General features: G+C 47.1%; 1 protein-coding gene across 15 annotated transcripts; it reads right to left on the reverse strand.

The window, feature by feature from the left end:
* Positions 1-785: 785 nt before the first annotated feature.
* On the reverse strand, positions 786-20,675 carry LOC614260 (zinc finger protein 75D). 15 transcript variants are annotated; one of them, NM_001078043.1, is given in 8 exon segments: positions 786-974; positions 3,893-4,053; positions 4,056-4,261; positions 9,751-9,877; positions 10,207-10,298; positions 10,993-11,182; positions 12,359-12,882; positions 17,537-17,751. In NM_001078043.1, coding segments are annotated over 6 exon segments (1,026 nt in total). In that variant the 5' UTR covers positions 12,764-12,882; positions 17,537-17,751; the 3' UTR covers positions 786-974; positions 3,893-4,047.
* Positions 20,676-21,397: the final 722 nt, after the last annotated feature.

The following is a 21,397-nucleotide window of genomic DNA, read 5'->3' on the forward strand; positions in this document are numbered from 1 at the left end:
TTACTAAGTTTAAATTTTCTCAGCTATGTCTTATAATGTTTTAAGTAATTTTTAGTTTTCAGGTCTTATTCATTTTTATGGGATTTATCCCTAATGTTTTATTCTTTTGAAGGCTATTGTGTATCCAGTTGCTTTCTTAACTTCATTTTTGGAATTTTTGGTGCTAGTATGTACAAGTATAAGCGATATTTTGATGTTGATATTGTGTCCTGTTGGCCTTGCTAAATTTGTTTATGGGTCTAGTGGCTTTTTTGTGTCTGTGCTTTACTTGTTATTTTCTCCATACAGGATGATCTGTGAATAAATAAAGCTTTATTTCTTCCTTTCCAATTCGGATGGATTTGTCAGGGTAGGGGGCTTATTCCATTTGCTCAAGCTTCCACTACAATGATGAATAGAAATGGCAAGAGTAGACACCATGCATTGTTCCCAATATTAGGAACATTCTTTCACCATTAAATATTATGTGCACTGAGGTTTTTTATAGACTATTTGCCAGAAGAATGAGTTCCTAACAATTTCAATGTTCTTAAAAGATTTTAAAATCATGAATGGGTACTGAATTTCACCAAATCCATTTTTTAAATCTTTTGGAATGATTATGTATTACCCCTTTGTTCTCTTAATATGAAGTATAACATTCACTGGTTTCCTGCCATGACCCCACCCAATTATAGCCCTCAGGATGCTCCCCTCCCCCAGCTTCTGGCCACCAGAGTCGGGTGAGCTCACCAACAGACCCTTTCCTCCAAGGGGCACCACACCAGAAACAAGAGGCCTCTGTGTTTTTTTTTTTTTTTTTTTATTGAACTAAAATAATTTTCTTTATTAACTTATACAGACACAAGATTTGACAACACTGAAAACAAGAACATTTCTCTGACCAGACTGCGCTGACTGGTGGAGAGTTCATCACACACAGAAAAGGGAAAGCTGTCTTATTCAAGTCGGTGATGGTGTAGAACCTCCACTGCCTGAAAAAGAGATTGCAAATAAAGTACACAGAGAGGAGAGCAGCAGAGGCCTAGTGAGGAGATGAGGAAGAGGTGGGAGAGCAGCAGCAGCAGCAAACTACTCAAGATCAAAATGGTAAGAAAAATAGTGGCAGGAGCACGTGCTGAGGACGTGTCCCCGCCCCTCCCACAGCCAATACCTTTGGGGGCGGACAGCCCCAGCCAGAGCCCCATGGGGAGGGGGGATTCTCTGCAGGTGATGATGGGTCTCTAAGCCCGGGGCCCCTGAATCTCCAACATACTTTCTCCACTTTAGGAAGCGGCCTCCCAGGGCCCAGGCAGCTCCAACAGAGCTGGGAGCCTGGGGAGGACAGGATGCCCGTCCCCCAGAGCACACCCACTAAACAGCTCAGCACCGTCTGCATCGCACAGCCACTCATGTGTGCATAAACACTCACACACACGCATTCACACATGCACACTGACATGTATATTCACACCCACACACACACTCTCACACCAGTACCTTCACACACCCACATCTGTGCACTCATACCCATACACTCATCCACACTTATACACCCACACATCCCCATGCTCACACTCAAGCCCTCATGCATGAACATGCAAATTCACACACACATCCCCACACTCACATGCACTCAACATGCGCACTCACACACAGGCACGCACATATTAAGTAAAGACCCTCCCTAGTGCCCTCCCCAGGTCCTCTCAGGCTGGCCCAGGAAGAGGCTGCGGCTGGGGATCCAGTCACCCAGAGCGTGAGACCCGAACTTGAAAAGGGCACATTTACGCATCAGCCCCAAGGAGGCCCCTGGTCCTCCGCTCCTCTCCTCCCCTGCAGCCCATGTCACAGTCTCTCAGAACTCCAGGGATGCAGTCCAAAGGCTGGCAGTCTCCCGGAAATGGTCCTGGAGGGACACAGTTGGGGTGGAGGAGGGGCCACCAGGACCAGGGGTTTCCAGGCAACTTGGCACAAGGGAGGAAGCCATCAGCACCCTTCCGTCTGTGGGAATCTGCGGGGGGCATGTAGTAGCCTGGGTGCAGCCTCAGGCCTCGGGGTGAGGCAGGCAGAGCTCTTCAGCCGGGCCCTGGGTGGCTGAGAAGGGCACATGGTGTGAGGCTCAGCCCCTGTGTCCCAGGGGCAACCAGGCTGCTGTGGTTCTTAGTCCCAGGAACTGAGGACCAGGACCGCGAGCAATCAGTGAGGGGGCAGATGTGGATGTGGGATGGGGGTGAGGGCCAGGGCCTCTCCCAGCTCCCCTCAGTGCCGCTCCTGGTGCACCAGTCAGCAGCACAGCCAGGACCGCTGCAGGCCCATCCAGAGCAGATGCTCCTGTGTGATCCTAGCAGGAGGGGCAGCCTGGAGACAGAGATATGGGGTCATGCGTGGGTCTCAGCTCCACGCCACCCACTTGTATCCCTTCCCTCCTATTACACTCGGCCCCAGGAGCCAGCCACCACCCTACCCAAACTGAGAGGCCTGTGCCACTCGACACCAAGGAACCCCTGGTTAAGCCTTGCGTGGGGCTTGGGTTAGGGTGGGGAGGTTTGTGTGTAAGGACCTTGCTCCCCAAGGGGGTTCTGGGATTCATCTCTCCTGTGACCATATCAGCTCAGACTGTCCCCCAGTTCTTCCCTGTGACTTGCTCTCACCTTCCCTGCCACGGGCCTCTCTCTCTCTCTAGATCTCTTGGGAGTCTGTGCTCCCCTCCCCCATCCCACTGTGCCAGGTCTCCCAGAGACTGGGGGGCAGGTAGGCAGTGAAGACCCAGAGGCAGGTTCAGCTCCCCCACTTTGATCTATGTGACAAGGGCAAATGTCTCCCTTCCCAGAGCCCAGCAGGTGGGGAGAACCTGCTCCACCAGAGTGTCTCTAGCTCCATCCTTCCTTCCCCATGCCAGTACTGGATCACCAGGCCACCCCTCCCCTCGGGCTCTCCACCTGGAAGGCCCTGCCTCTCCTCGAGGGGTCAGGCTCTTCTCTCGGGTGCTCCCCAGGCAACTCTAGGGTCAGGGGTGCCCCAGGCAGGGATTTGACTCTCTGGACAAGACCACAGAAGGGGCGGTTCACCTTCTATAAAACCAGTTCCTGCAAGAAAAACATGGGGACTTGAGAGCTGCCTCTTCACCCAGAGATGTCCCCGTCTCCCCAGTTGTTGCCTACCCTACAAGCCTCTTCTCCATCTGCTCTCCCACCCCGGCCTGACAGCTGCCCTCCACCTAAGGAGACCCCCACTTTCCCAAATCCTTTGGGACACAGGGGCTGCTGGAGGCTGTCCAGGACTGGAGCAGCACATTCTGTGGCACCAGGAGGGCACTGGTAGGAGGTGGAGGGAGCGTGGCTGAGATGGGGCAGGGCTGGGAGGAACATGTCTTTCCCTCTCTTCCCTGTCCCCTGATGCAAAGCTTTGGAGGGTGGAGAGGAACAAGAGAGACAACAGGAGCAGGCAGAGAGCAGTCCCACAGACCCGCCAGGAGGAAGTCTTGTGAAGGGCTGAGAAAGTGACAGACCTGGGCTTGGGCCAAGAACACAACCATCCGTCCAGGCTGCCTCTCGAGGGGTGGAGGACAAGGGGGCCAGCATCCGCTCTCTTCTAGGGCTTTCTCAGGGCCTCTCCAGGGCCATTTCCCTCCATTCCCCCGTGTTCAGGTGACACTACCGGGGCCATGGTCCGAGGTGATGGGCTGATCCTCGGAGATGCCCAGGAAGTCGCCTCTCATCCCCAAGTTGGAAATATGACAAGGTTGTCCAGAGGGCCTGCGTGCACCCTGCCTTGCCTGCTCTCGGCTCGGCAGCTTTCCAGGCTGGCTTCCACGGGTCCCTTCCTCCCCCAAGCCCCCCAGGGGCTGGATATGTAGATGCCATAGCAACAGCCTCCCTCCAGCCCGCAAGTCCAACCTCTGGTCTCCTACCTTTTTGGTCAGGGTCAATCATTCATGTTTCTAATGAAGAATTTCTTCCTTCTGCTCCCTCCTTCGGCTAAAGTGAAACAACAGGTTGGCTGCACTCAGATAATTTCCTTGAGTTTCATGGAAAGGGCCCGTTTTGAGAGTTTCAGTGCAGTTTGTCACCAGCCACGAAGTGGCTGGCGAGGGCTGGGGCTTCGGGACTGCGAGGTCGTTTCCGTACCCTGCATGTATCACCGTGATTTTCCTTGCCCACTGTTGTCTCAGCATCTTTCATTGTGGCCTTTCCTAATACTTCGCATCCTGATGGTTGTATCTCTAATGTAGGAAGAGATACAGGTGGGTCATTTTCAGGGTCATTTGTGAGCTTTAACCCTGTTGGAATAAACAGAAGAATCAGCCATCTGTTTCCCGGAACAAGAAAACTGTCGGCATGGAAGAAAAATCAATGCTGACAGCTTTTTAAAAATACAGGAACAAGGGATTTTTGGTCCAATCTGGACAAAATGGCACAGACCCATTTTCCCCTGGACTTCCTTTCTGGGCACAACTACAAATCCATTTAAGAATGCAAGATACAATGAACAGAGAATTCTATAAAGTGGTAAGAGGAAGGCAAAATGGGTTGGGACTCCAGGACTAGAAGAGTAACACAGTAGGTATCTTACATCCCCACATCCAAAAATGTAGGCAACCCAGATCTCGTGTTTTCCAAATCTCAACTGAGCAACAGAAGGCTGCCTCAATAGGCTAACTCTATCCACAATCGGAAATGGGAAACCGTCTGACAACATCAGAACTCCAATCGGAGACATCAGATTTGTCATGCAGAACTAGCAAGATGGACCTAGCTAACCAGCCACTAGCAGCCGGCCCCAGGAAGCCTCTTCATCCCTAAGGGTCAGAGGTTCCCACTGAGAGACACTCTAGCCTAAGTAAAGATCTTCCTCATTCCTCACTCTCTGGCAGCATGAGCAGGAGCACATGGGAATCCCAGCAGTACCACATAAATCGAGGAGACCAAAATAATACCATAAAGGCTCTGAAAATTAAGCTGTCACTAGACACATATTCCACAAAGTAGAAAAGAACTTACATGCTAAACTAAAACAGAGTGACTGCCCATTAAAATATTTAAATAGGACTCAGACTCTCCTAACATAATAGACAAAATGATCAGGATACAAAAAAACAGATCACAAATCACATAGAACACCTAGAACCAAAAAAAAAAAAACACAAAACACAACTTGAGTGAGAAAAAGCAATCTGACAAAAATGGAATCAGATTGGTAATCAAAACCAGAAAGGCAACAGAAAAATTTTAAATATATGGGGACAAATGGAAATATACTTCTTAATAATCCATGATTCAAAGAGAAAGTCTCAAGGGAAATTTAAAAATACATACTTAAATGAAAATGAAATTATATAATATAATCAAAATATGTGGAATGCAGCTATAGGAATGCTCAGAGGAAAATGTATAGCCCTAAAGGCACACAACAGAAAAGAGGAAAGCTCTCAAATAAATAATCTACGTTTCTACCTCAAGAAACTAGAATAAAAGGAAAATAAAAATTGAAGGAATAATAAAGATCACAGCAAAAATTAAACAAAAAACTTGCTCCTCAAAAAATTAATAGAACTGATAAACCTGTATTAACTTAGGCAAAAATGAAAGAAGATGCAAACCATCCATATCAGGAAGGAACTGGGTCTATCACTACACGTTCTGCAGCAATTAAAGAGATAATAAGGGAATACTATCAGCAACTTATGTTCACAAATGTTAAAAGTTAGGGGGAAATGGGTAAATTTCTCAAAATCTACAAACTACCAGAATTCAACCAGTGTGAAATAGATAATCTGAATAGCACTCTGAAAATTAAAACTTGAACTCATAATTAAAAAGCTGCCAAAACAGACATCTCCAGATTCATATAGTGTTACTGGAGCATTCTACAAAGTATCTATACAATTAACACCACTTTTATATCATCTCTTCCAGAAAACAAGAACTATTACCCAAATCATTTCATAAGGCCAGTAATTACCCTGATAACAAAATCACACAAAGACAGTACTCAGAAGGAAAACTACAGACTAACATCTCCCATGAACTTCAACACGAAAATCCTCAACAAAATATTGGCAAGCTGAATGTAACAGTATGTAAGCATTATATACCGTGATCAAGTAGGATTTCCATATTTGAAATCAACCAACATAACCCACCATATATCAACAAGCTTTGAAAGATCATAATCCCATTGACTGACACAGAAAAGTATTTGACAAACCCTACATCCATTAACGATAAAAAAACTCAAGAGAGACGTCCCTGGTGGACCAGTGGCTAAGACTCCACATTCCCAATACAAGCGGCCCAGGTTCAATTCCTGGTCAGGGAACTAGATACCGAAAGGACGCAACGAAGAATTTGTATGCCACAACTAAGTGTTCACACACTTCAACTAAAGAGATCCCGAGTGCTGCAATGAAGACCCAGCATAGCCAAAAATAAATAAATAAAACCCTAGGAAAGTTAGGAATTATTATCAACCTGATAAAGTATCAATAAAAACCCTGCACGAACATCACATGTAAAAGTGAAAGACATAACGTTTCCATGATAAAACTGAGAAGAAGGCAAGGATGTTTGCTCTCACCATTCATATTCAACATTGTACCAGAAGTTGGACCTACTGCAACAAGGCAACAAATAAATAAAGAAATAAAAAGCACTGTAGATCATGTGACTATGTATAAAAACCCCAAGAAATTTACCAAAAAACGCCTTCCTAGAACTCATAAGCAAGTTCAGTAGGGTCACAGGATAAAAGAAGAAAACATAAAATTAGAGGCAGACCTATATAAAAACACTGAACATTTGTTTTAACAAAAATTTAAAATAATACCATTTACAGTTATGCCAATGAAAATTAAATGCTCCTGCATATACTTGGCAAACATGTAGAGGATCTGCACACTGAAAATTATAAAAAGTAGATGAATAACTATACTCTAACACAAACATAGATAAAATAAATTTTTTTCTCTATCAGAAAGTTGGTGATGGGACTTCCCTGGTGGTCCAGTGGTTAAGAATCCACCTTCCAATGCAGGGGACTCAGGTCTGATCCCTGGTTGGGGAACTAAAATCCCACATGCCCCAGGGCAATGAAGCTAGCACCCTGCAACTAGAGAGAGCCCTCGAGCTCTAACTAGGGAGGCTGCACACCACAGTAAAGACCCAGTGTAGCCAAAATAGATAAGTAGAGAACATTTTTTAAATGATGAAAGAAATCAAAGAAAACTTGCAAAACATACTGTGTTCATTGTTTGGAAAAATCAACACAGTAAAGAGATCATTCCTCCTCAAATTCACATATAGTTTAATGTTATTTCTAGCAAAATTCCAAAAAAGTTTCTTATAGATAAGCGTATTCTAAACTTTACATGGAAAGGGACAGGCCCTAGCATAGCTTAAAATAAAATTGATCTTGACAAAATAAAGTGGGAAGAAAGACTCACACATAACTCGATGGAACAAAACAGATACACAAGTATGCCCAACTGATTTTGACCAAAGTGCAAAAGCAATTCAATGGAGGAAGGCCAGCCTTTTCAATAAACAAGGCTGAAGCAACTGGACCTACACAGGCAAAAACACAAATGAGCTTCAATCTAAATTTCGTATCTTATATAGAATCTACTCAATATGAATCACAGACTTAAATGCAAACTTAAAAAACTTTTAGGAAAAACATAGAAAATTTTAGGGATCTATGGCTAGCCCTGATAGCAAAGATACAACCGGTAAAAAGAAAAGTGAAAAACTGGGCATCAAAATAAAAAACTTACTCTGTGGAAACCCATGGGAAGAGGATAAAAGGAAAAATATACAGACTTGGGGAAACTACTTGCAAACCATATACGCTAGAAAGCACTACAATCTATACAAGAACTCTCAAAATTCAACACTTAAAAAACAACCAAATGAAAACCATGGCAAAGGCCGTTTCACTGAAGATAATATAAAGATGGCAAATAAGCACATGAAAAACTACATCATCATCAGCTATTAGCGAAATGCAAGTCCAAGCCACAATGAGATAACATTACATACTTAACAGAAAGCCAAAAAATTTTTAAGTGGTAATACTATTAAACAATGGCAAGAATGTGGAGAAAGGATCACATCCATTGCTGGCTAGGAAGGTCAAATGATGCAGCCACTCTGAAAACCAGTTTAGCATTCAACATCTAATTACCATACGAAACGGCAATTTCACTCTTTCACTCTCTATCCCAGAGAAACGCAAACTTACCATCTCTACACAAAATTCTGTACAGGAATGTTCATGGCAGCTTTATTCACAATAGCCCCAGACTGAAGACAGCAAAAATATCTTTCAATGGTTTATCAATATTACAGAACACTTCTCAGCAGTAAAAATGAATGAACTACTGATACACACAATAACTTAGATGAATTTCCAGGGAATTATTGTGAAGGAGAAAAGTTAATCTCCCAAAGCTGTATTTTTGAAATGACAAAATTTTTAAAAACTGTAAGCAGATCAGTGGTTGGCACAGGTTGGTGACGAGGTAGGGTGTGGGAGGGAAGGGTGTGTTGTTGTATTGATAAAAGGGCAACAGGAAGGATCCTTGTGGTAATGGATCTGCATTGGGGTGGTGAATATACAAACCTCCACGTGATCAAATCTTATATAACTAAATACATACACACCCACCAATGAATACAAGGAAAATGAAAGTATGAATACGGTCAGTGGACTGTACCCATTTTATTATCCTGGTTGTGACGTCATGTACGTTTGCAAAAGTTATCACTGAGGAAAATGGGTAAAGCGTATATGGGTTCTTTGAATTACATTTTAAATATGCATGTGAATCTACAAGTCAGTCAATAAAGAGGTTAATTTTTAAAAATATAGAGGAACAAAATCTTAAAATTGTTAAGCCCTTATAAAGGCTCCTATTAAGGAATTTTCTCCTCTTCCTATATGTACGTTTACCTCAAAGAGACTCTCCAAGAATGTCGTCGAACTCTTAGGGACGTTGGGTCTATGGTTCTTGCCCTTGTGCTAAACAGATCACTTTAAGTTTAGGGTGCAATGATAACGCTCTGAGAATAAAACTTGGAGGTCATGGACTGCCATCTAAATTCCAGACTATTTTCAGAAAAAGCAAATAACTCTCTATACTTTTGTTTACTCCAAACATTTAAATGGGCAGAATCTTAAACTCAGTATCTTCTTTATATTCTACCGTGGCTGTGGCTGGATGTGCAATGAGGAAGCTAGGAACTAACCCTAAGGACACATGGAAACGTCGTGGGACAGGAGTCCTGTGGTATTCCAGCAGACCTGGTTAGAGATGAGGCGGCGGAGACCAGGATGGTAAGAGCAGAAGAGGTTGAGACATGGTTGTATTCAGGACCTATTTTGAAGACAGAGTTAAGAGTACTTGCTCCCTGATTGGCTGGGGGGTAGGGGATAACAAAAGGACTGGAAAAAAGGATAACTGAGAGTTTTGGGGCCTGAACAACTGGGTAAACTGTGCTTTCTACTGACATGGAAAAGATCTGGCAAGAGTGGGCTTGCAGGGTAGGGCAAGAGTATGATAGATCAAGCAGTCTACTTAGGAGAAAGAGGTGTATTTGTAAAAAGCTCGCCAGGTGATCTGGATCTGCCTTCCCTCTCCCCTCACACCATCAAGCTGAGAACCAACCCACTGCTGGGACACTGGGACACTCTCACAGGTGTGCATTTTCCATGAAGTGAGGATGTAACAGATTGCTCAATTGCTGTACAAAGGAAAGGAAGACTCTTTACCTACAGAGGCGACATCCTCATAGAGTTCCTGCATTACATCAAGGTAGAGGGTCTTCTCATCAGGGGTCATTATTTTCCATTCTTCCTCGGAAAAATACAAGGCCACATCTTCAAATGTCAATGGACTCTAGAGAAGAGAGTAAGTTGTAGTTCAGTACTCGCTACAACAGAAGCCGTCCTATCACTCATTTCTGAATTACATGGGAGGCCAGTTACCAAAAAAGTTAAGAGAAGATTCAAGGGAAAAGGAGTGAGATGACAGGAAAGGTGCCCAAGAGATCAGTACACGGCTTGGGAGGTGCCCAATCCCACAGCGCCAATCCTAGTTGCCTAGGGAACACCCAGGGCTAATGTGCCTCAGAGCATCTGCTGTGTAAGGCAGGATCATGGGCAGCAGAGAAAAGCAGACAAGGCCACATTCAGGCTGCCTGAAAACGCTTGTAAAGTACAGCTCACCTGGGACTTAGGCAAGGTGAGCTTAGATGTCAACTTCCAGCTTGGGGTGCTTTTCTCCTCAGAAAAGGTTGGACTCTCTTCAGCAGGCACAGCTGTGGGGAAGGAGCCAGAAAAAAAAATATTTTCTGTTTATGAATACCCCAAACCAACTTCTACAGTTTAGGACTCCTTCAGTAAAGACAGCTCACCTTCACGTATGTGTGTGCACACGTGAGCTCACACATGTGCACCACAAGTGGCCTTCTCATAAATTAGAACCAAAAAGCCACCACTCCATAGAACTGGTTCCCAGTTTTCATTAAATGAAAGGAAATCCACTGCTTTTCCTCTCATTAAAGAAAATGTTCACTGAGCTAGGCAAGCATTAGAGGTGTTTGAAAATTAAAACCTTGGTGGGAAACATGGGAGATTTCTTTTATCACTTTTTTCCTGGTGTACAATTCTCTTCCCATTCTGCCACTGACAGCCCATTTCTGATCCCAATTTCTCCTCTAACTTCTAATGGTGAGATGACCCCCCTGCCTTGTCCCTGCTCTACCTTCTTCTCCCCTCTCAAATTTCTGTAGAGAAAGGTCCACATTGTGAATACCAGGGTTCTGTGGTTTGGATGCTTCTGTACCCCAGAATGGCCTTCACCTTCACCCACCACGGACCTACTGTACTCCCACTAGACAGTCATCCTAACTGAAAGCATGACTGGGCACCTGGAAAATTCCCATGCAATGCTCCCTGAACCAATTACTATCACAGCTCCCAGGAGAAGATAATTATGATGAAACTCCTCACCTCCTTTATCCACAGGCTGGCTTTCTTTGTGAGTATTCCAGCGCGGCTCCTGCAGTACCTGGTATATATTCGAACATTCTTCCTGGAACACACCCATTGGTTGGGGCTCTGCTGGCTTCCACTTAAAGCCTGGGGCCACTGCTGTTCCTCCCAAGAGCGCTGTGTCATTTCCCAGTTGGTGGGTTGTGACCTAAAAATAACCCCCATCCTCATTAGAAAAGAGCTTTTGGTTTTGGGGTGGTGATGGAAGAACAAACAAGAGTAGAGTCCAGGTTTGGGGAGTGTGTAAAGAAATTTTTAAAAATGAAGAGATATTGCGCCATGATTTTCTCACAAGGAACTGTACACATGATCTGGGAAAATCAGATTAAAATGAGAGAAGCTATGACTTGCTTGCCTCCACACCTCCTTGGACAGCCACAGCTCAGGCCAAGAGCAGGGTAGGGGTAGGCTGCCTGTTCTCTCACTGCCTCCAATCTCTTGTTTTCTAGACTTGGATCCTTGATTTAGTGAACTTTTATTTTCTAGTTTCCTCTAAAGAATAAGAAAATGAATAAAAGAGGGTTTTCTGTCAGTTGGATTCTCCAATCCTCCCACGTCCAGGGAACAATTTCATGGACAAAGGGGATGCAGTGGAGGAAAAAATGGGGGAAGAGCTGGATTCAACTTTCCGCCATACACTTCAGGTGTATAAGACACTTGTGCTCCTCAAGGCGGGGCTCTCAAGGACAAGTATGCTGCCATCTCCCCAGGGCAGACCTGGTTACCCACTCACCAGCAAAGCCAAGGCAAAGCATGAAGGCAGGCCATGGAGACGCTTTTCTCCTGGCCCTGAGATGTGTGTTCCCAGCCCAGAGAGCACCACCCCTCAGCATTCAGATTTTCTCCATTTTACTGTTAGCTTTTTTCTTCTTTCTGATCCTTGTTTCCCTTTTCTCTTTCCATTTCTTCTCTTTCTTTGCAGTCTCCCCAGAAAGGTTTGATTTATACTTTGGCTGCTACACTCTCCTGCCTTTGACCTTTAAAACCCTGCATTTGGAGGTTTTTTCCTCCCTTCCTAGCATTTTCTTGCCTTTTATTTCTTGGCTGCTAAGTCCTGTCTCCTTGGCCATGCTAGGCCAGGCCCACCACCTTCAATTCACCCTGGCCCTAAAGAGGGCAAAATGCATTTCTTTTTTTAAGGCCAGGAAAAGACTCTCAGGAACTCCCCAACCTGGAAGCTGTCACTGCAAGCCTGTGATTTCAGATTGCACTTAGTTATTCTAAAGGAACAACAGAAGAGTGACTTAATCCATCTCATTCTCCAATTATTGACCCCACTTTCACCCTCTTTCGCAGTGTACATGTAAGGAATCTTTCTGCTCACCTCATTGCTTATTCCACCACATTCTCTGTGAAAGCGGTCTACCAGGGCCACAGCCTCTTTGACGTTCTGTGGATGATACTTCTGCACCCAGTTCTGGATATGACTGGGCAGAACGTCCAGGAACTGCTCCAGCACCAGCAATTCCAAGATTTGCTCTTTTGAGTGGATCTCTGGCCTCAGCCACTGAGAGCATAATTCCTGCAGTTGGCTGACAGCCTCAAACGGTCCAGGCGTGTCATGATAACAGAAGCTCCGGAAGTGCTGGCGAGCACTCTCAGGATGAAGACTGCCCATCTGTGGGCTGGATTTCTTACTCTTATTGGAACTCTCTTTCACAGACCTCTTAGTCCCCTGTAAAACCTCCACATGTGGGTACAAGCATGCAGGCGCCTTCACAGGGCTCATCATTATTTGCTCTGGGAACAGCTTTTCTTCTATTTGTGACATCCTCCTGGGCCACCTGATAACTGAGGCCTTGTCAGCTTTGGTACAAAACCAATGAGTGGATCTTCTCCCCAAGGGCACTGAGAGAGGGGAGGGAAAAAAAGTACACATCAAGAAGAAAGCCACATGACGCACATTTACTTACTTATCAGAGAAGAAGAACAGAAAGTTATCAGAAGAGGAGGAACAGAAAGTAACCGTTCTGCCTCCTCTTTAAAATTAACTGCCTCTGGTGAAGGCTCAAGACTCAGGACATGTTTTCAACCTTTCCTCTGTTACCCAACTTTGAAACAAATATACAACTCTGGAAAGACAAATGTTAGTTCATCACTTTTTCTTTAAGGTTGAGGGATGCAAAAACTTACATGCATTTGCTAAAAGGAGCTTTGAGGTTATCCAATACTTAATCTGTGCACTTCCTGTCCCACCTTTATAAAGGGGGGTATTTGACTTTCTCTACATTTTAATAGATCATTCCAGTTTCTTATCCTCAGTGAGATGAGGGACAACTGCTCTGTCCCTTCATCTTCTTATGCAGACTGATTCCTTTGCTTCATGGAACATCTAGATTCTCTTTTACATCATACTAATACTTGAAGGGAAACTGAGACACCCAGATCAGAAAAAAATTAGAGAAAAAGTAACCTTATTCCTTTCAGCAAGTTTCCCCCACTAAGCTATTAGAAGGCATTAACACTGCTTCTTTAGCACCTCCTGGGAACACATACGAATGTCACAGTGCCCCTTGTTGAGAGAAGGCAAAGGCACCCAACTCCAGTACTCTTGCCTGGAGAATGCCAGGGAGGGGGGAGCCTGGTAGGCTGCCGTCCATGGGGTCTCACAGAGTCGGACACCACTGAAGCGACTTAGCAGCAGCAGCAGCAGAAGCCACTTTCTACCTGTGTATGAAAATCTCTGCTCACTTTACTAGAAAAACTGACAGCTGGCTTTGTTTCCAAGATATCCAAACGTCACACTCTTAAAAACAAAAACACACACACACAAACAAACGGAGAAACAGGGACGATTAAGGTTCTTCGGAAACAAGAAAGGTCCTACAAAAGGTAACCCTTGTCTTGACTTGACATTTCCTCAGGGTCATAAGGGATTTATAAGCAAGGCTGACGATGGCCTTGAGAGTCTGATTTTCTCAGAGATGACCCAAGAGAAACAGCAACAAAGCTCTTTCAAGGAAGCCACAGGTGTTCAAAGAAATGGCTCGAGAAGTACAGGGACACTGCCTGCATTTCTCTGTCAGCAGAAACTAATGCCTTGGAGGCTGAAATGACCTCTTTCTCGGAGCTTCCCTGCTAGCTCAGTTCCGCCTGCAACGAAGGAGACCTCAGTTCGATTCCTAGGCCGGGAAGATCTGCTGGAGAAGGGACAGGCTACCCACTCCAGTATTCTGGGGACTTCCCCCTTGTGGCTCAGGTGGTAAAGAATCCGCCCACAATGTGGGAGACCTAGGTTCGACCCCTGGGTTGGGAAGATCCCCTGGAGACGGGAAACGCTACAGTTTCCCCAGTGTTCTGGCCTGGAGAATTCCACGGACTGCATTCGACAAGAGTTGGACACAACTGCGCGACTTCCAAATTCACCAGTAATATGCGCATAAGCCAGCAGAAACGGGCAAGTTTCGCTGGGTGCACTGGTAGGCCTTTCCGCCCTATGGCCCACCTCCACCTTCTGGGTCCAAAGTACCAAAAGCTCTCCACACACCAGCAGCCTCCGAGGCTACTTCAGCAGCAACCCTGGGTTTTGTTTCCACACGGTGTACAAGAGTTTGCTTCCGGAGGTTAGATATGACTGTAGGTGCCTGCCTGAGTACCGGCCTCCTCAAGAACAGGTGTCGCTGGGTCTCAGACCCACCCGCCGCCCGGCAAAGAAGCCACAGCGACATCGAGAAGGCCGCCCGCCCCGGCTAACTTCCGCCCTTCCCCCCACCCCCGCTGGCTCGTGAGGTATCTCTAAGGGTATGGCTCGTGATTTCTCGGCGCTCTCCTGACCAAACCCCCAAGGAAAATCAGCTTCTCGATTACCTCCACCCAGCTCTGGCTTCCGTGGACGCCAATTCCTTCTTCCTGGGCTCGGCTATGAAGTCACCACACCTCATGCCGTCGCGGGGAGGCAGGCAGGTCCGGGTTCACGCGCCCCCGGGGGCGGTGCCGGGAAGGCGCGAGGCGCCGGGCGCGCACGGACCTTGGGAGTTGAGTCCCCGGCGTGACCCCTCGAGCGCCTCGAGACCCTACCCCGGCTCGCCATTCTGGGGTCTCGTGCTGTGGGCCGGGCGCCCACTGGAAAAGAAAGGATGGCTTCCGGTGGCTGCGTGATAGCCACGCCTATCACCACTACCCGCCCCCCCAAACCTGCGTAGGCGCGCACACGGGAGACAGGAAGCCTCCCGCAGGTCCGCCCCATCCTGGGGTCAGCCCCGGATGCAGAAGAAAAGGATAGTTCAGGTCACCGAGTCTCGGGCTCACGGGAGTCCTAGCCGCGCCTCGAAGTAGATTGTCTCCTGCGAGCGTCCGAAATCTCGGACCACCCCCCCCCCCCCCCGCGCCGACTTGCCGCGTGTCTTGCGTCCAGATTACTGCCGAATCCCGTTCCAACAGCCGGTGGCCTTAGTTCGCCTGGCTAGGACCCCTATCTCCGAAAGTCATCACTAGGATTGTCCCGGGGACTCGAGTTAAGAGGCTTTTGGTCCTCCTGGCCAGACCCCTCGCTGGATCAGGAGCAGCAGTCCCTGATATTTTTAAAATCCTTTTCTGGTTTGCAGGCACGTGCTTCCCAACTATTACTGTTTATTCTTGTTGCTGCTGCTGCTGCTGCTGCTGCCGCCGCCGCCCAGTCGCTTGAGTCGTGTCCGACTGTGTGTGACCCCATGGACGGCAGCCCACCAGGCTCCCCCGGTCCCTGGGAGTCTCCAGGCTAGAACACTGGAGTGGGTTGCCATTTTCTTCTCCAACGCATGCAAGTGAAAAGTGAAAGTGAAGTCGCTCAGTCGTGTCCGACCTCAGCGACCCCACGGACTGCAGCCCTCCAGGCTCCTCCGTCCATGGGATTTTCCAGGCAAGAGTACTGGAGTGGGGTGCCATGGCCTTCTCCGTTATTCTTGTTAGGTAGGTTTGAACCTCGTGGTGTCCCTTCCGTTTACATTTCTCTTTGACGTATAAAGAAATTCAGATACAGGACGGGGCGTCCGCAGAGTCACGTGGATTACAGGTGGCAGATTTTAGACCAATTGTAGGTCTCCTGTTGTCATACCCCATGCTTTTGCTACTGTATTATGCGTCCCTGAAGGACAGGACTCTTGTTTCATCTTACACGTCCTGTAGTGCTTAGCATAGTTCTTTGGAGAAGGCATCTTGCTAAGAACCCGGATATTTCAGGTTGTCAGTTTCTCCAAATTTTCATCGTTTACTTAAGTATTGAGCCATTTGGCGGAGAAGGCAGTGGCACCCCACTCCAGTACTCTTGCCTGGAGAATCCCAGGGAGGGGGGAGCCTGGTGGGCTGCCGTCCATGGGGTCCCACAGAGTCGGACACCACTGAAGCGACTTAGCAGCAGCAGCAGCCCCTTTCTACCTGTGTATGAAATTTTCTGCTCACTTTACTAGAAAAACTGACAGCTGGCTTTGTTTCCAAGATATCCAAACATCACACTCTTAAAAACAAAAACACACAAACAAACGGAGAAACAGGGACGATTAAGGTTCTTCGGAAACAAGAAAGGTCCTACAAAAGGTAACCCTTGTCTTGACTTGACATTTCCTCAGGGTCATAAGAGATTTTTAAGGAAGGCTGACAATGGCCTTGAGAGTCTGATTTTCTCAGAGGTGACCCAAGAGAAACAACAACAAGGCTCTTTCAAGGAAGCCACAGGTGTTCAAAGAAATGGCTCGAGAGGTACAGGGACACTGCCTGCATTTCTCTGTCACAAAAACTAATGTCTCGGAGGCTGAAATGACCTCTTTCTCGGAGCTTCCCTGCTAGCTCAGTTTTAGTAAAGAATCCGCCTGCAACGCAACGCAGGAGACCCCAGGTCGATTCCTAGGCCGGGAAGATCTACTGGAGAAGGAATAGGCTACCCACTCCAGTATTCTGGGGACTTCCCCCTTGTGGCTCAGGTGGTAAAGAATCCGCCCACAATGTGGGAGACCTAGGTTCGACCCCTGGGTTGGGAAGATCCCCTGGAGACGGGAAACGCTACCCACTCCAGTGTTCTGGCCTGGAGAATTCCATGGACTGTATGCGCAAAAGAGTTGGACACAACTGCGCGACTTTCAAATTCACCAGTAATATGCGCATAAGCCAGCAGAAACGGGCAAGTTTCGCTGGGTGCACTGGTAGGCCTTTCCGCCCTAAGGCTCACCTACACCTTCTGGGTCCAAAGTACCAAAAGCTCTCCACACACCAGCAGCCCCCGGAGTCTACTTCAGCAGCAACCCTGGGTTTTGTTTCCACACGGTGTACAAGAGTTTGCTTCTGGAGGTTAGATATGACTGCAGGTGCCTGCCTGAGTACCGGCCTCCTCGAGAACAGGTGTCGCCGGGTCTCAGACCCACCCGCCGCCCGGCAAAGAAGCCACAGCGACATCGAGAAGGCCGCCCGCCCCGGCTAACTTCCGCCCTTCCCCCCACCCCCGCTGGCTCGTGAGGTATCTCTAAGGGTATGGCTCGTGATTTCTCGAGGCTCTCCTGACCAAACCCCCAAGAAAAATCAGCTTCTCGATTACCTCCACCCAGCTCTGGCTTCCGTGGACGCCAATTCCCTCTTCCTGGGCTATGAAGTCACCACACCTCACGCCGTCGCGGGGAGGCAGGCAGGTCCGGGTTCACGCGCCCCCGGGGGCGGTGCCGGGAAGGCGCGAGGCGCCGGGCGCGCGCGGACCTTGGGTTTCAGTCCCCGGCGTGACCCCTCTAGCGCCTCGAGACGGTACCCCGGCTCGCCATTCTGGGGTCTCGTGCTGTGGGCCGGGCGCCCACCGGAAAAGAAAGGATGGCTTCCTGTGGCTGCGTGATAGCCACGCCCATCACCAACTCCCCCCCACACACACACACCAGCCCCTCCACCCCCTCCCCCCCAAACCTGCGTAGGCGTGCACACGCGAGTCAGGAAGCCTCCCGCAGGTCCGCCCCATCCTGGGGTCAGCCCCGGCTGCACAAATAAAGGACAGTTCAGGTCACGGAGTCTCGGGCTCACGGGAGTCCTAGCGGCGCCGCGAAGTAGGTTGTCTCCTGCGAGCGTCCGAGATCTCGGGCCACCCCCCCCCCCCGCCCCGACTTGCTGCGTGTCTTGCGTCCAGATTACTGCCGAATCGCGTTCCAACAGCCGGTGGCCTTTTCTACCGCGCAGTTCGCCTGGCTAGGACCCCTATCTCCGAAAGTCATCACTAGGATTGTCCCGGGGACTCGAGTTAAGAGGCTTTTGGTCCTCCTGGCCAGACCCCTCGCTGGATCAGGAGCAGCAGTCCCTGATATTTTTAAAATCCTTTTCTGGTTTGCAGGCACGTGCTTCCCAACTATTATTGTTTATTCTTGTTGCTGCTGCTCCTGCCGCCGCCCAGTCGCTTGAGTCGTGTCCGACTGTGTGTGACCCCATGGACAGCAGCCCACCAGGCTCCCCCGGTCCCTGGAAGTCTCCAGGCTAGAGCACTGGAGTGGGTTGCCATTTTCTTCTCCAACGCATGCAAGTGAAAAGTGAAAGTGAAGTCGCTCAGTCGTGTCCGACCCTCAGCGACCCCACGGACTGCAGCCTTCCAGGCTCCTCCGTCCATGGGATTTTCCAGGCAAGAGTACTGGAGTGGGGTGCCATGGCCTTCTCCGTTATTCTTGTTAGGTAGGTTTGAACCTCGTGGTGTCCCTTCCGTTTACATTTCTCTTTGACGTATAAAGAAATTCAGATACAGGACGGGGCGTCTGCCGAGTCACGTTGGATTACAGGCGGCAGATTTTAGACCAATTGTAGGTCTCCTGTTGCCATACCCCATGCTTTTGCTACTGTATTATGCGTCCCTGAAGGACAGGACTCTTGTTTCATCTTACACGTCCTGTAGTGCTTAGCATAGTTCTTTGGAGAAGGCATCTTGCTAAGAACCCGGATATCTCAGGTTGTCAGTGTCTCCAAATTTTCATCGTTTACCTAAGTATTGAGCCATTTGGGGGAGAAGGCAATGGCACCCCACTCCAGTACTCTTGCCTGGAAAATCCCATGGATGGAGCAGCCTGGTAGCTGCAGTCCATGGGGTCGTTAAGAGTCAGAGAAGACTGAGTGACTTCACTTTCACTTTTCACTTTCCTGTATTGGAGAAGGAAATTGCAACCCACTCCAGTATTCTTGCATGGAGAATCCCAGGGATCGGGGAGCCTGTTGGGCGCCGTCTATGGGGTCGCACAGAGTCGGATACGACTGAAGCGACTTATCAGCAGCAGAGCCATTTGGACAAAAGTTATCTATAAGAATCGAAGAGAAGAAAGTATGTGTAGCTCAGTTGTACACTGGAGATGAAACTGACCTTAGTGTGAAAAATCAGTGTGAGAAACTCCTCTGGCAAGGATACCAGAGATCTACATGCCAAGGAGGAAAATGAAAAAGGAGTGCCTGTCCGCCTTTTAACATGCAAACTAAGATTACACTCAGAAGATAAGGTTAATCCTTATTTGCAGAGCAAAGCTGCCCTAAAGTGTGAGAGGACACTGTGCATTATCTGTGATCCTAAAACTAGTAAACATGTTTGCTTCACCAAGGAGTCGTTTTCAGAATGATTCTTTCAAAGCTGTGTTCCTGAGGTCAAGCATTTTCAACCGAATGTTTTATGACAATGGAAGAAAAGTCAGAGCATTGTTGCTTCTGGATAATTCCAGGCTTACCTTTCAGCTGGGTCACTCACCAGTGAGGATGGTCAGATAAAGGCATTTTCTTTTTCCTCTTTTTTAAATAGTGAGATTTGTAAACCATGTGAACTTTAATATTAATCTGCTCAAAGTTATTCCTTATAATTGTCTTCACTAGAAATTAGATTATACAGTTAGCCATTTAGAATGAATATGGAAATAAGTATAATGATCTCTTCAGTTTTCCTTATAACCTATTATGGCTTATATGCTTCAAAGAAAAGAAAAGAAAAAGTTTAAATGACTAGAGACTCCAGGAAGACAGGTTGTAATTCACTTAAATTTCATTACATATTATTAATATGATTAGTGGTTTAAGCATACATTGACCCGTTTTAAAAACGTTTTTCCATTATAAAACTCTGCATAATTAAAGGTTTATAGTTTACTTATAATTTAAATCCATAAAGCCCAGATCCCTTCCATACTTATGTTTTGTCTAATATGTTTGAAACAGTAAGTAAAAAAGAGAAACTATGTAAAATCTGTGTAAAAAGGATTTTCTTTCCTCTAAACACTTCAACTTTGAGTCACCCAAGGAATCAAGATGAGATCCTGAGCAGCAAACAACTTTATAGGTGGACGGAAGAATACTGGAGTGGGTTACCATGTCCTCTTCCAGTGGATCTTCTTGACCCAGGGATGGAACCCGTGTCTCTTACATCTCCTGCATTGGCAGATGGGTTCTTTACCACTAGTGAAAGCTTACCAGAAGAGGGGCTGAATTGGGGACTAGGTGAAGACCCCTGTTGGAATGCCTTTTTAGTGCCTAAGAGCAATTATATGGGCCTCCTCTTTGCTCCGGCGTCAAGGGAAACATTCCAAGTAGGAGCAACATCAGTTTGGTGACATCATAAGATCTGTATGGGGGCTATTACAGTGGCTGCAGTGGGGAGAGGGTACATCCTTATGAGACTTACCATTCACATCAATTACCATCTTACCCAGACAGAACTGCATGCTCACTGGTTCCGGTTTTGTTCCCTGTGACTTCTGCACTGATGTTCTGCAGAACCGTGCTGGTCACCCTAACTTTGCCTCACTCTACCAGGAACTGCCCAACACCCCCACATTATCTGAACATGTATTGTGGGTCTCATGTAGTAGGCAAAAGGATCACTTCACATAGAAAGGTGTCAGATTACCTACCACCTTTCTTACCTTAACCAGGGGAGAACTTCAATTCCGGCCTGGAGACCCCTCCCCCTGCCACCCACTACCTCTCATCAATGCCCAGATTACGGAGCCCAGAGTCCCACTCGGTACCTGGTGTGATGCACACCCAGAGCCATATGTTCATCAATCATGCTTGTAGTCATCACAAATAATAACATCTACAAGTGGGAGCTTTTTCAACATACATATCTTACTGAAAAACATAAGCATTTTACAAATGCTTCTGCCAGCTGAGTTTGTCTCCTCCAAAACACTTGGGAAAGGGCTTGCATGTATCTTTTCAAGCTAGCATTTTTCTTTTTCTTTTGTGATACGTACCCAGGAGTGGAATTGCTAGATCATATGGTAGCTGTATTTTTTTGTTTGTTTGTTTCTGAGGAACATCCATATTGTTTTCCATAGTGGCTGCACCAATTACATTTCCACCAGAGGTGTAGGAAGATTCATATTTCTTCACATTATTGTCAATACTTGTTACAGCTCTTCTTTTTCATAATGGCCATTCTAACAAGTGTGATGTGATATCA

The sequence above is a fragment of the Bos taurus genome, chromosome X, assembly GCF_002263795.3.
Source record: "Bos taurus isolate L1 Dominette 01449 registration number 42190680 breed Hereford chromosome X, ARS-UCD2.0, whole genome shotgun sequence".
Classification (NCBI taxonomy): domain Eukaryota; kingdom Metazoa; phylum Chordata; class Mammalia; order Artiodactyla; family Bovidae; genus Bos; species Bos taurus.

Excerpts from the sequence above, each read along its gene's own strand:
- LOC614260 (XM_024988225.2), bottom strand. The coding sequence starts at position 17,941 with ATGGGGCGGACCTGCGGGAGGCTTCCTGACTCGCGTGTGCACGCCTAC. Across the intron at positions 12,883-17,889 it reads GCGTGTGCACGCCTACGCAG|TGCCCTTGGGGAGAAGATCC; the intron begins GTTTGGGGGGGA and ends CCCCTCTCTCAG. Across the intron at positions 9,878-10,206 it reads TCACCTTGCCTAAGTCCCAG|AGTCCATTGACATTTGAAGA; the intron begins GTGAGCTGTACT and ends TCTCTTCTCTAG.